Source organism: Alosa pseudoharengus, unplaced genomic scaffold, assembly GCF_046254945.1.
Source record: "Alosa pseudoharengus isolate Yale_2024_CS ecotype anadromous, Long Island Sound unplaced genomic scaffold, YU_APseudo_1.1 YU_APseudo_1.1_scf_18, whole genome shotgun sequence".
NCBI lineage: Eukaryota > Metazoa > Chordata > Actinopteri > Clupeiformes > Clupeidae > Alosa > Alosa pseudoharengus.
In genome coordinates, this window is record NW_027468650.1 from 3,534,490 (window position 1) to 3,547,935 (window position 13,446).

Sequence of the window (13,446 nt, forward strand, 5' to 3'; positions counted from 1 at the left end):
AATGCATAGTTTTGGCCCACATCATAGCCAACTCTAATCTGACCAGCTTTGACTGGTCACACATAGGGGGGAAAATGAGACCCACAATTGTAAGCGACTCTTCCCTCAATCGTTTGTCTGCAAGCACCCTATATTGTGTCATATGCAGTTCAATCGCATATCTGTTCTCCATAACGTTTTCATTTCTGTTTTCCAAGCGTTCTGTCCCTCAGAAGCACATACAAACACACTCAGGATTCCATCAAATGGGATGGCGGTAAAATTAAAATCAGTCATTTTTACCCCGAGGAGCGGATCAATTTCCGCAGACTGGGTCGAGATATTTTCCGGCATTAGGCTTTCTCGTCTTGAGCACAGCACCTAAACTGCCTGACAGCGGGAGCTCCGGCACAGCTGCACGCTTCACTAGAGAACAGTTACTTCTGCCGCTCCGAGTTTATTTGCGCCTCGCTATGGGAATTGCCATCATTTACCCCGCCAACCTACCAGCCAGTTCAGTACACCCTCCATCCCCTCCTCCGCAAAGATGCAGAAGAATTATTTTTAAAAAATGGCGGAATAGAATACAATGAAACATGGAAATTGCTTCCTCGTGATAGAGTCTATTTGCTATTTGTCTATCGCCTTCTTTCATTTATTGAAAAGAACAAACATGCATTGAAATGGAGGCCAGTGTTCTGTCTTGGCAAACATACACCAACAGGCCTATAAGCCTACTGCATATAAGTCTTCTGTCAAATCATGAGGTGCACAGAGCTTTGTTCATCATCACCATCATCATCATCACTTTGCGCCACAGTTTCACTGTGACCCATAGCAATGTGCGATGATTTCAACCAACACACCATGCACATGCTTAGTCAAAATGACAAACTAGAATGAATAAACACAGTGGCTATCAGCACTTCGTCACGTAGGCTTGGTACTAAATGAACTTTAATCTGACCATATAAGTGAAGTTTGTCTTGGACAGAGAGCAGGTCAAATGTTTGCCAACCGTTCATATTTCAGTGACCACCAGCCTGCCCCACCCCCGACGCGCAATCCAAAACCTTGCTCAGTTTACGTCACGAAGCATGTCTGGATTCAATTAAACCCATATTGAGAAATAGCATATATTTACCCAGAGCCTCGCTCTGGCTCTCCTTCGCGTATCCACGGAGCAGCGGACAACTCGTTGAGAGTGGGCTGAAGGAAAACAACTCTGCAACTCTGCTGAAGTTTAACAGCAACGCGCACAATGGCCAGTCTTAAGGTAGGTAGACTATTACAACGACACACTGATTGAACGCTTCCCGCATACCTTTTTAAAAGGTGAAAGATGCTTTTACAACATTAACCTGCGACGTATCATCCAGAGTTTCATTCTGTTATTTAATACCGTCTTGGTCATACATAGTGCAATCATAACGTCAAAACGACACGGGTATTTGTATTGTTATGAGTTATGCATTAATACACAATAATACATTGTAAAGGGAAAGTTATTCATAATAGTTAGCATCCAGAATGGCTTTGAAGTTGATCATCTGAGGGGCGTTCCCAGTAGCCAATCAGATTGCTTGAAACAACAGCTGCCCAGATGTCAGGCACGCAAGCCTTGTAGCCCAGGCTAGTTATGCACAAATCTTTCCTTGTCTTTGCGCACCTAAACATCAAACCTGTGTGCGTAATTGAACAGTTGCACAGAGGCTTCTTTGAGTTTGGTATTTGGTAAAAGAGACTATAGATGTCAGTTGTTCCATAGTAGTCAGTGAATTACAGACATGCCCGTTTGGATATGGTATTACAGTTTTTTCTGAATGCTTAAACACATTTTTTGTAACTATGGCTTTTTTTGCAAAACTCTACACACAAATGGCAAAACCACTCCCTGAGTTCGCAAAACTAAAAGCACAAACACTGCTTTGCACTCAGTTTGCAATTTTGTAACACACACTTTGCACAACTGTTTGCACAACTGTAGGCACAATGGCTATTACAGTTTTTTCTGATTGCTTAAGCACATTTCTTGTAACTATGGCTTTTTTTGCAAAACTCTACACACAAATGGTAGCCAAATGGCAAAACCTCTCACCCAATCAGCAAAACATTGTAGTTCTCTTGCAAAAGCTAACACACCTTGCTTAACTCTTCACACCTTCGTAAAAATGGTGTTTTCGTATCTAACAGTAAACACAAGCCATCACAATAGTAAGCATACAATGTGCCAACAACACACTGATGGTATGAATAAAAAACACATCTGGCTTTTGCTTTCTCTGTGCACAAGGTAGACTATGTCAGCTTGAGGTCATACTTTTGTCATAGTTCTGTAAACATACAGGGATCCAAACTTCAAGTATTAGTGTTTATTTACACACATCAAAACAAACACAAGTGTATTTTTCCAAGTCAAAACACAAAATAGCATTTCACTGAGACAAAACAAATCAGTCTACATCGAGTCGTCTCTCTCAAAGTTCTGTCTACATCACATGCAATGTCCTAGTCCAAGGCACCGGGAAAAATATATTCTGGAATGACGTATCCAGGCCTGAAATGACAATATCCCCACATATAGACTGTTTTTTTGTCTGTAAAAGGGCTATTTCTTTCTCTTCTCACTCTTCCTGCTCACTCCATTGTACCCATTGTACATTACCTGTGGCTTATTTATAGTGCTTAGGCTGATTGCAAAGTGAACTAATTATCTAAAACAGTTTTCACATGAGAAAGTGTGCCAGAGAGTTGGCAAAATAGTGTAAATAATAGCCATTGTGCCTACAGTTGTGCAAAGTGTGTGTTACAAAATTGCAAACTGAGTGCAAAGCAGTGTTTGTGCTTTTAGTTTTGCGAACTCAGTGAGTGGTTTTGCCATTTGTGTGTAGAGTTTTGCAAAAAAAGCCATAGTTACAAAAAATGTGCTTAAGCATTCAGAAAAAAAATGTATTTACACTATTTTGCCAACTCTCTGGCACACTTTCTTATGTGAAAACTGTTTTAGATAATTAGTTCACTTTGCAATCAGCCTAAGCACTATAAATAAGCCACAGGTAATGTACAATGGGTACAATGGAGTGAGCAGGAAGAGTGAGAAGAGAAATAGCCCTTTTACAGACAAAAAACAGTCTACATGTGGGGATATTGTCATGTCAGGTCTGGATACGTCATTCCAGAATATATTTTTCCCGGTGCCTTGGACTAGGACATTGCATGTGATGTAGACAGAATTTTGAGAGAGACGACCCGATGTAGACTGATTTGTTTTGTCTCAGTGAAATGCTATTTTGTGTTTTGACTTGGAAAAACACACTTGTGTCTGTCCAACACTTGAAGTTTGGATCCCTGTATGTTTACAGAACTATGACAAAAGTATGACCTCAAACTGACATAGTCTACCTTGTGCACAGAGAAAGCAAAAGCCAGATGTGTTTTTTATTCATACCATCAGTGTGTAGTTGGCACATTGTGTGCTTACTATTGTGATGGCTTGTGTTTACTGTTAGATACGAAAACACCATTTTGACGAAGGTGTGAAGAGTTAAGCAAGGTGTGTTAGCTTTTGCAAGAGAACTACAATGTTTTGCTGATTGGGTGAGAGGTTTTGCCATTTGTGTGTAGAGTTTTGCAAAAAAAGCCATAGTTACAAAAAATGTGCTTAAGCAATCAGAAAAAACTGTAACAGCACTGTTTGAATGCTCTTTTAGATTAGTTTTATAACTTAACAGAGCCCTGGATATGTACAGTAGGTTACTTTAGATCACACATACGATGCACTTGAACCTATATGTCTGACCTGTTGTGTATGTATTGAAAACAGCTTTTGGAGAGATACTTGCAGACCCAGCATGACTCAGCGAGATTTTTTTGGTTTTTGATGAGGCCAAGTTGGGCTGCCCCTCAGAGCCAAACCTCATGTGCTCACAATTGAACTATAGTGGCCTGCATCCTCATCCTAATATCATACACTTGTACTACACAACTTACACTGCATACTGCCTGCTTCATGAATTATTCTGGATTCTTGACTTTTAGTACCTTAGTGGCTTTGGGAATGAGTTTGCCTCTGAAGACCCTCGTTGTCCTGGAGCACTACCTGAAGGCCAGGTAAATGCCAACGCTGCTCATCATTACCTGCTCCTTCCTCCCAATCTTTCAGTCCAAAACCTCTATTTGTTACAAGCAGTCTTGTTTGAGTCTTCTAACAGAAAACCTTTCTATTGCCTTCTAGAACAACCCCCAGGTGTGTCCTTACGGGCTATATGCTGAGCAGCTCTCGGGCTCGGCCTTCACCTGCCCGCGGTCCTCCAACAAGAGAAGGTACTCGCCCAGCTCACACTTACTTTTGCAGGATGCTCCTATCAGTGTCTTTCATTTCATTTTCATTATTGTAAGCACACTGTAATCAATAATATTTCATTATTGTAAGCACACTGTAATCAACAATATTTCATTCTTGTAAGCATACTGTAATCAACAATATTTCTCAGCCCTCTTGAGTCAAATATGTTGTTTATTTGGTTGTTGTTTTTGTCCTTAGTTGGTTGTATCGTATCCTGCCATCTGTTCGGCACAAGCCCTTCACAGCGATGAAGTGTGAGGACCTAACCGAGAGCTGGAATGAGGTTGACCCTGACCCCAATCAGGTAGCCACAGGCCTGCTGGCCATTAAAGGGACACCAGGCAACGTTTTCGTGTTAATTAGTCATCTTCATAAGTCGGTATATGGTTAAATGACTCATTAGAGGGCGAAAGAAGACTCTCTTGCCCGCCCACTGGCTGTAGGAAGAATATCCCGCTTGCAAGTTCAGTGTATCGTACCCGCCGACCGAAGCAGGATCAGTTTACATCCTGCATACAGCACAGAGGCAGGCTAACGAAACGCTAGCGATTGTTGCAAACATGTGTATAATGGCAGAGCCAGCGAAGAAGCAGCGAAAACCCTTGACGGAAGATGCAAAGAAAAGGAAAAGAGCTTCAGACCGAGCGAGGGGGAGTTTTGTAGAGAAAAAACATCAAGCTTGCCTGGTGTCCCTTTAACATTCATGGACAATTCACTGCTTGATATGTCCAAGATATTCACATGCTCAACAACTCTGCTGTGCTCTGATAATGTTCCCCCTTCACATGCTCAACAACTCTGCTGTGCTCTGATAATGTTCCCCCTTCACATGCTCAACAACTCTGCTGTGCTCTGATAATGTTCCCCCTTCACATGCTCAACAACTCTGCTGTGCTCTGATTGGCTCTGATTCATGTGTCATAGTTGCGGTGGTTCCCCTTCATCATTCCCAAAGCCTCAGAAAAGAAGGTGGACTTTGTGGCGGTAAGTACAGAATTTATACTGTAAGTGAAAATGGCCAGGTGTCAGATCAGTCCTTATTCCACAATATGTTTCTTTATTCCAGATTCAGACTAAATCTTAAACATTAATGTCAAAAAAGCTCCATTTAGTGCATGGGGATGGCATAAGCAGATCATGAGTTTGGATCCAACAGCACAAGCAGGGGGCATCATTTGTAACAGAATTCCCCATGATGTCTTGCCATTCACTGTTTGCTTGTTTGGTGTCAGCCCTTGTGCATCTGCATTTAGCTTCATTCCTCTGTGTTACTCTCTGTGGTACCAGGGTCTGCATTTAGCTTCATTCCTCTGTGTTACTCTCTGTGGTACCAGGGTCTGCATTTAGCTTCATTGCTCTGTGTTACTGTCTGTGGTTCCAGGGTCTGCACACCTTGTGTGGAGCAGGTGACTCCAAATCCCGAAATGGAATCGGCATTCATGTGTACGCCTGCAATACGTCCATGACTGACAGGTTGGTGTTTAGAAAGCAGTACATTTAGTATTAAGTGTGCCACATAGATGATATGTCTTTGATACACAGGGCACTAATTTAAAGTAGTTAAAGGCACAGTGCACAGGCACTCAATGAGTAAAGCTGTCTTGGGCAGGAACTAAAGCTGTCTTGGGCAGGAACTAAAGCTATCTTGTGGCAGGAACTAAAGCTATCTTGTGGCATGTGGGAACAGTGAGCGGACCCACCTATGTTTGTGCGTAGGATCATTACATTTGCAAATAGTTTTTGCCACGTTATCAATTTAGCGTTAGTTAGACTATATTTAGATATTGCCCGTCATTTTGATTAGGGCCTGCAGTGTTTTTTGTCAGTAGAGACCAGATATCAACATACATGATCAGATGATCAAATATGCATATTGTTAACCAACATATCCTCTATGTCAAAGAAAAAACATCTTTTTGATTAAGATCACATGACGAATCTGTTCTTTCCTTTACAGCTGCTTCCAGAATTCAGATGGAGACTTTCTGATCGGTAGGGTGGAACGTTCATCTGAAATAACTGTATTACCCATTTGAATTGGTGGTTGTAAATGCTATTGATTTTGACGTTTTGACCAGATGTGTATGGTATGCACAATTCTAAGATTATATGTGTTTTTCCAGTGCCCCAGCAAGGTGAAGTCCTCATCACAACAGAGTTTGGGAAGATGACAGTTGAGCCCAATGAGATTTGTGTTATCCAGGTAAGGCAGTCTAAGAACACAACAGAAGCTAGTTCATAACATGAAAGATCTCAGGAATGCCTTCTTAAGTAGGCCTATAGCTTTAGTGTTTTTAGTTACTTCCTCACCGCCTTCATATCTTATTTGTCTGGCTTCAATCATCCATCAGGATTTCTAATGTTTTACAGCAAGGGATGCGGTTCGCTGTCGATGTGTTTGGAGAAACCAGAGGGTACATCCTGGAGGTCTATGGCGCCCACTTTGAGCTCCCGGATCTGGGGCCAATAGGTGATCATAGCACTGTGCTGCAAGCAGAACATACACTCCCAAACACAGTAATCACGCCACTGAATCCAACGGGTACTCATTGTATTGATGCCAATAGGTGATCATAGCACTGAATCCAACGGGTACTCATTGTATTGATGCCAATAGGTGATCATAGCACTGAATCCAACGGGTACTCATTGTATTGATGCCAATAGGTGATCATAGCACTGTGCTGCAAGCAGAACATACACTCCCAAACACAGTAATCACACCACTGAATCCAACGGGTACTCATTGTATTGATGCCAATAGGTGATCATAGCACTGAATCCAACGGGTACTCATTGTATTGATGCCAATAGGTGATCATAGCACTGAATCCAACGGGTACTCATTGTATTGATGCCGATTGATACTGCGCAGGGGCCAATGGCTTGGCTAATCCCAGAGACTTCTTAACTCCTGTGGCCTGGTACGAGGACCGCAGAGTCCAGGGATACACCATCATCAACAAGTATCAAGGGAAGCTCTTCTCTTGTCAGCAGGTGAGAGATGTTATTTTACCTGTCACAAACACAGTGATGTTTTCAAAACATTTTTGAAAATAAGTGAGGGTTACGGTGTACTGTTCATTCTCTATTCATGTTATACGTTTGTGTCAAGTTAGCAGAAGCTGTAACAAACTGCAGATATGAAAGGAATGTCTGAAGCTTTCTCTGTAAATAACAAATTGAAGTGAAGTGAATAAAGTGCACTCACGTCCATCTCCTTTGGAAAGATATGTTTTGATTTGGTCTACATATTTGTTTGCTCTGTAATCTAACTCTGAAAGAGTGAGTTTGACAATAGGAAATCTGACAATCCTTTTGTGGCTAAATTACCTTTAATTACTTAACGCATCCTGCTGTCTCACTGGATACACACATATCTTTTCATCGACAAAACGTTTCCTGAGTTAAGCATTAATTTGAGCATATTTCACTCTAAAATTATTTTCCAGAGCGTCCTGTTGTGTGGATAATTTGATTGACTTGTTATGGCTTCCAGGAGAATGTAGAAACAGAGTCGGGAGAGCAGCGGTGTTCTTCGCCACACACTGGGCGCGCAGTGTCATTTTTCATTACCAGAAAAAAAGGCGTCGGGGGTGCGTGCAGGACCTCAGTCACCTGTTAGCACACAGGATGCCCGAATTGGGGAGTGCAGGCTGTTTTCCCCTCAGACTGACAAGGCCCTCCCTCTCCCACATCAATGCAGCAGGTTCGCAAGCCCCATTGTGGGTAGAATGCTTTTGCCTGGTCCTGCTGTTATTTTTTCTCTCCAACAGAGAGCTGAAATTGCTCAAATTAACTTATTATTTGCTTGACTGGGCCAATATGTTTGTGTTTTGTGTTTGGGATTCATTTTTTTCTCTCACTCCCTTCTCTTTTAATCTCGTCTACTGGGAGTTATCATCGGAGTTGTTATGCCTGTGCGATAGCGAAGGCTGAGGTCTTGTAAGCCCGACGGGGAGCAACAAGTTTTCACTTGTGGGAATTTATATTATTGTATACATAATTCAATTGTCAGTGTTTTGTGTGGTTGCCTGCATCTGTACTTTCAAACACAATTGCAGGGCCTGTCGCTCAGAGTGAGCGGCGTCCATGTTTGTTGTCAGGTTTATTTGAGTATGTTCTGGGGAGTCTGGTAACGACAGGGGACTTGGGGGTCAGAGCTGCAGGCAGTCTCTCTTGTAATGAATTGTATTGATTTTATAGCCACCATTCAATGTCTCTTCAAAACAACATTATCAGCAGAGGGTTATATAAAATTGCAGTGCCTATAACGATCAAGATAAATTTTACCACATCACAAAAGACTACACTCCCAATTTTTTTTAATCCCCCAACCTGAGCAGCAGAACTGCAGAAAGTTTGTGAAAGTATAACATTGTGTAATCTCAAGAGTCCATTGCTGAGTCTATTGTGACACATAACCATACCTGTCAATCCTCTCGTTTTTTTCTGGGTTTCTTACATATTTTAACCTTTTTGCCGCTATCTTCCCGTTTTAATATTTTCCCGTAAAATATCCTCTCATAACATTAGCCCTACCATCAGACCTGTCAGTCTCTGTACTGTTGTCCTGTTGCTACCCTTCCAGAGGAACAGATGTTTTCAAAGCATCGTTTTTGCTTGTTTGAAGGCGACCTTAGAGTGATGTTGTGAGAGCACAATTTGATGCCAATCTGTAGGCAAAGTCAGGTTAGAAAAAATATGACCAGGGTTAGGTTATGAACTGAAAGTGATGCTTGGTTCTCTCACTACTCTGACTGCACCTACACATCGCTGCTGGGGCTTTCAAGTGTGTCTATTCCTTATGTGTTTAGTTATTTTATTCCACAGGACTTCTCTCCCTTCAATGTGGTGGCATGGCATGGAAACTACACTCCCTACAAATACAACCTGGAGAATTTCATGGTCATTAACTGTGTGGCCTTCGATCATGCCGTAAGTCTCAGACAGAGTGACAAACTTTTCCTGAATAATGTACGGTATGTATGGAGTATGGTTGTGTGGCCATTAGCCAATAAATTGTCATCCATTACACTTATCAGCAAACAATTAGAGTATTGTTTTAGTACTTTACATTACATTACATTACATTTAGCAGACACTTCTTGACCAAAGTGACTTACATATGTCAGCTATATTACAAGGGATCACATTGTCCCCGGAGCAACTTGGGGTTAAGTGCCTTGCTCAAGGGCACAACGGGGGAAGCCGGGAATTGAACCACAACAACTTTCAGGCTACTGCACGCTAGCCCAGCTCCTTAACCACTACACTACCACCGTACTATCTGACAATAAACCAAGAATCTTTGGGTATGGCACATGGATGTCAACATGAAATTTGGGCAACAATGATCGACATTTTCCACCATTTACATACATGTAATAGAACAAACAATAGTTGATTAGTCAAGAGAATAATCGGCCTACTGGTTAGGGCTTCGGGCTTGGAACCGAAGGGTCACCAGTTTGATCCCCGACCAGTAGGAACGGCTGAAGTGCCCTTGAGCAAGGCTCCTAACCTAACCCCTCACAGCTCCCGGAGCGCCACTGTAGCAGGCAGCTCACTGCTCCGGGTTAGTGTGTGCTTCACCTCACTGTGTGTTCACTGTGTGCTCTGTGTGTTCACTAATTCACGGATGGGATAAAAGCAGAGACCAAATTCCTTGTATACGCAAGTTTACTTGGCCTAGAAACCTGATTTACATTTACATTTTACAATGAAAATAATCCCCAGTTGCAGGCTTGCATGGTTCTATTTACTCAAGCACACATCTTCAGTTATGTTTTATGCGTTTGTGAGGTTGTGATTTGATTTCCCCTATCCTTAATTACAGGACCCATCTATTTTCACTGTGCTGACCGCCAAGTCTACCCGTCCAGGGGTTGCCATTGCCGACTTTGTGATCTTCCCTCCTCGCTGGGGTGTGGCTGACCACACCTTCCGTCCCCCGTACTACCACCGTAAGCATGCACATCTCCGTCACATCTCATTTCCCCTTTTCCTCTTAATATTCCTCCTCCACATCCATGGAATTCTGTGTCAGAGCTCCCCCTGTCAATGTTCCAGGGAACTGCATGAGTGAGTTCATGGGCCTGATTAAGGGTCACTACGAGGCGAAGGAGGAAGGCTTCCAGCCAGGAGGTGGCAGTCTCCACAGCATCATGACCCCACACGGGCCGGACGAGGACTGCTTTGAGAAGAACAGCACAACTGTGCTCAAACCAGAGAGGGTCGCTGAGGGAACTATGGTAAGGATATCAGGCCTGAAACTAAACTGCTCCAACATTGGAGCTACTGCATTGTGGGATGGCAGTCCTCAGATGATATTTTACAAAAAACCTCTTGGTGATGGTCCTACTGAGTAAAAGCGCGTGCTGTGACACTATTGTTTCCTGTTTTCAGGCCTTCATGTTTGAGTCATCATTCAGCATGGCGGTCACCAAGTGGGGACTCCAGACATGCCAGCGTCTAGACAAAAACTACTACAAATGCTGGGAACCCCTCAAGAGCCACTTCAATCCCAACTGGAGACCCACTAGCAAGTAGAGAAACAAGCGAACAAAGAGAGGGTTCATACAACGCTGGTTTGAAAAGAGGAAAAACAAGGAGTGTGCAACAGGAAGAAGCAGATTTGTTTGATCAGTCACTCCTGTTTTTGCCTCAGCTGCATCTAATTGTTTGAAGTAAAAAAAGAATAAAAGCATGCTTTATCTGACCATAAACTTCCCCATGTCAATTCTCCATTAAAGATCAGCACTACACCAATAATAATACAGGTTTATCTCAAACATTCTGAATACCATGGAAAACATTCATATATTCTAGATTCATTTTACAGAAAATGAAATATTTCAAGCCTTTTGTTTTAATTTTGATCTTAATCTAGATAATTACATTACATCGTACAGCTCATAGAAATAAAAAATCCAGCAGGAGAGCTCTGATCAGCTGATTAAATCAAAACACCAGCAATGGTTTCCTGAGCCTGAAATCTCTTCAGTCTGGGCAGGGCATCTTATTTTTTTTAAGATGTACCTGTACAGCACACCTGTTACCTTGCTGTAATAGCAATTTTGAAACAAATGACAAAAAGTCAATGTAATAATTAATTACGTTTATTCTGACAGTAATAGACTTTATACACATTTAAGAGACATGTTTGGACCTCGATGGTGTGGATCAGTAGGAGATCTTGTATGTTCGGTCATAGGTTCCGGCTTTGATCTTTTCCTCTCTTTCGTCCTGAAACAATGATTAGGCAAGGTTAAGATGGTTGCAAAGAGTCATTTCACACACAAGTAAACAGTGTCATGAATCAAACATTCCATGCCATTAGGTCTTTCATTAAATTTCATGTTGTGTGTGTGTAAATGGTGTGGAGCTTTCCAAAACCGTATGGTACCAAGGCTTAAAGCAAGGAAAATTTCTGTGCCAAAAGTTATGACATTTTAAATCTCAATATTGAAGTCTTTTACTACCCAGTCCATGACTGAATTCAGGCACAGCACCTGAGAAATGTAAGCCCTGATTAATTCCCTTTTTCTCCCATTTCTGTCCCCTTGATTCCTGTGTTTTAATGTGTTGTGGGTGTGGTGCAGAGCGGCACGACAGGTGAGCAAAAACAAATAGCATACAACGACATTTCCAACAACCAGACGACAGACGTCAACCTGGGCAACTTTAGTCATAACTTACATAACTAACATGACATATACACATAATTGGGAACACGTACCCTGTCCGTTTTCAAAACAGCGAACCAGAAGAAGAGGGGTACCACTCCAAACAGTGCCCCCAAGAGTGATGTTTTAGTGGTGGGTCTGAAGTGTGTATATATGTTGGTTCTTGCATAGGTCCAACGAGTGAGAGCAGGATCTTCCTATATAGACAAAATACAAAAAATAATTGCACTTCTGTATCATATAATCCGCAATAACATTATGCAAATGTCACAACACCTCACTCGTTAGAATAAATACATTTGGCTTACAGTATATTTGCTCACTACATAAGGATGAAGCCATTGCTCCAAGTCTAGACCGCGTTTATCATTGTAAAATTAGCTAGCAGTCTCTTACAGTTAACGGTAAGCTGACCATCAACATAAACCAACGTGCCAACATATCCTTAATTATTTCAGATACCGTGGTGTTGACGTTGACATGATGTGTAGCTAGCGCTAGCACATGCTAACGTTAGCTACCTATCGATAGCAAGGTCATGCAAGTTAACGTTGACGCTTCACGTTATGTTGTTGCAGAACAGAATAATTCTCCAGTATTGCTGCTTACTTCTTTACAGAAAGTATGGGAAATCCAAATAATTAAACGTCACCGTGAAGAAAATACTTGACATATGAAATGCAGTAACCGGCTAGCAATTTTTGGTATATTTGCCTCAACACAACCAACGTTAGCTAACAATAGCAGCTAGAGTATGTCCTTACAATAAGCTCTTTTCTGAGAGGATTGTTCAGCTGTATCTGATACTGCCTCTTCAGGTTAGCTCTCAGAGCTGCCCTTTCTTCTTCAGCCCGCCTGTACTCTGGAGAAAGGTTAAAATATTCCGCTGGATCTAATGTTTTTGGCCGAGAGGCCAAGGGTGCCTCTTTGTAATCCGCCATGATGGCATTGAAAGTAGTGGTTGACAGCCTTCTGCGATTGGCTTATCTTCTTCGCGTTTGCCTACGTAGCCTACCACTTCTCGCGTTGAAATGTCACGCAGTTTTCAAAAATTACAGTTAGGCCAGAATCTTTGGTTAGGCTTATGTTTAGAATATTACCAGAGCCCGTCACTGTCTATGGAGCCCGTCTAGACCCTTTCAACAAGGTAAACAAAAACAATGCTTGAACATTCTATTTGGGAACCAATCTACTTCCTCTGCATTAAGATAACATATGGAATGTTAAAAAGGAAGTCTTGTGGGGCCAACTATGATGCTGATAATGAAAATTCCATGAAAGGGTCTCTACGGACATTCTCTGATATTACTTAAAATATCCTAAGTCTTTTAAATCACCTTTCACCGGATTAATTTATCTGACGTGGCTATCATGTCGATTATAAGGACACTGTATTACACAGGCACCACTGAAATACAACATTTCTTACATGTG

General features: G+C 41.9%; 2 protein-coding genes across 2 annotated transcripts; one reads left to right on the forward strand and one right to left on the reverse strand.

Moving 5' to 3' along the window:
* The first annotated feature begins 1,162 nt into the window (after window positions 1-1,162).
* hgd (homogentisate 1,2-dioxygenase) lies at window positions 1,163-11,056 on the forward strand. Its single transcript, XM_076291211.1, has 14 exons — window positions 1,163-1,255; window positions 4,018-4,089; window positions 4,214-4,302; window positions 4,523-4,628; window positions 5,249-5,308; window positions 5,706-5,797; window positions 6,282-6,316; window positions 6,448-6,527; window positions 6,695-6,794; window positions 7,200-7,321; window positions 9,158-9,262; window positions 10,164-10,290; window positions 10,397-10,578; window positions 10,733-11,056. The coding sequence occupies exons 1-14, from the start codon at window positions 1,241-1,243 to the stop codon at window positions 10,874-10,876; spliced, it is 1,329 nt and encodes a 442-aa protein (XP_076147326.1). The 5' UTR covers window positions 1,163-1,240; the 3' UTR covers window positions 10,877-11,056.
* Window positions 11,057-11,429: 373 nt separating this feature from the next.
* Window positions 11,430-12,973, reverse strand: ndufb4 (NADH:ubiquinone oxidoreductase subunit B4). The gene is made up of 3 exons (XM_076291212.1): window positions 12,777-12,973; window positions 12,066-12,209; window positions 11,430-11,572 (listed from the first exon to the last, which is right to left on the reverse strand). The coding sequence occupies exons 1-3, from the start codon at window positions 12,951-12,953 to the stop codon at window positions 11,510-11,512; spliced, it is 384 nt and encodes a 127-aa protein (XP_076147327.1). The 5' UTR covers window positions 12,954-12,973; the 3' UTR covers window positions 11,430-11,509.
* Window positions 12,974-13,446: the final 473 nt, after the last annotated feature.

Coding starts and splice junctions, on each gene's coding strand:
- ndufb4 (XM_076291212.1), bottom strand. CDS start 12,953: ATGGCGGATTACAAAGAGGCACCCTTGGCCTCTCGGCCAAAAACATTA. Junction 12,210..12,776: donor CTCTCAGAAAAGAGCTTATT/GTAAGGACATAC, acceptor TTGTCTATATAG/GAAGATCCTGCTCTCACTCG. Junction 11,573..12,065: donor CTGTTTTGAAAACGGACAGG/GTACGTGTTCCC, acceptor TCATTGTTTCAG/GACGAAAGAGAGGAAAAGAT.
- hgd (XM_076291211.1), top strand. Junction 4,303..4,522: donor CGGTCCTCCAACAAGAGAAG/GTACTCGCCCAG, acceptor TTTTGTCCTTAG/TTGGTTGTATCGTATCCTGC. Junction 6,317..6,447: donor AGATGGAGACTTTCTGATCG/GTAGGGTGGAAC, acceptor GTGTTTTTCCAG/TGCCCCAGCAAGGTGAAGTC.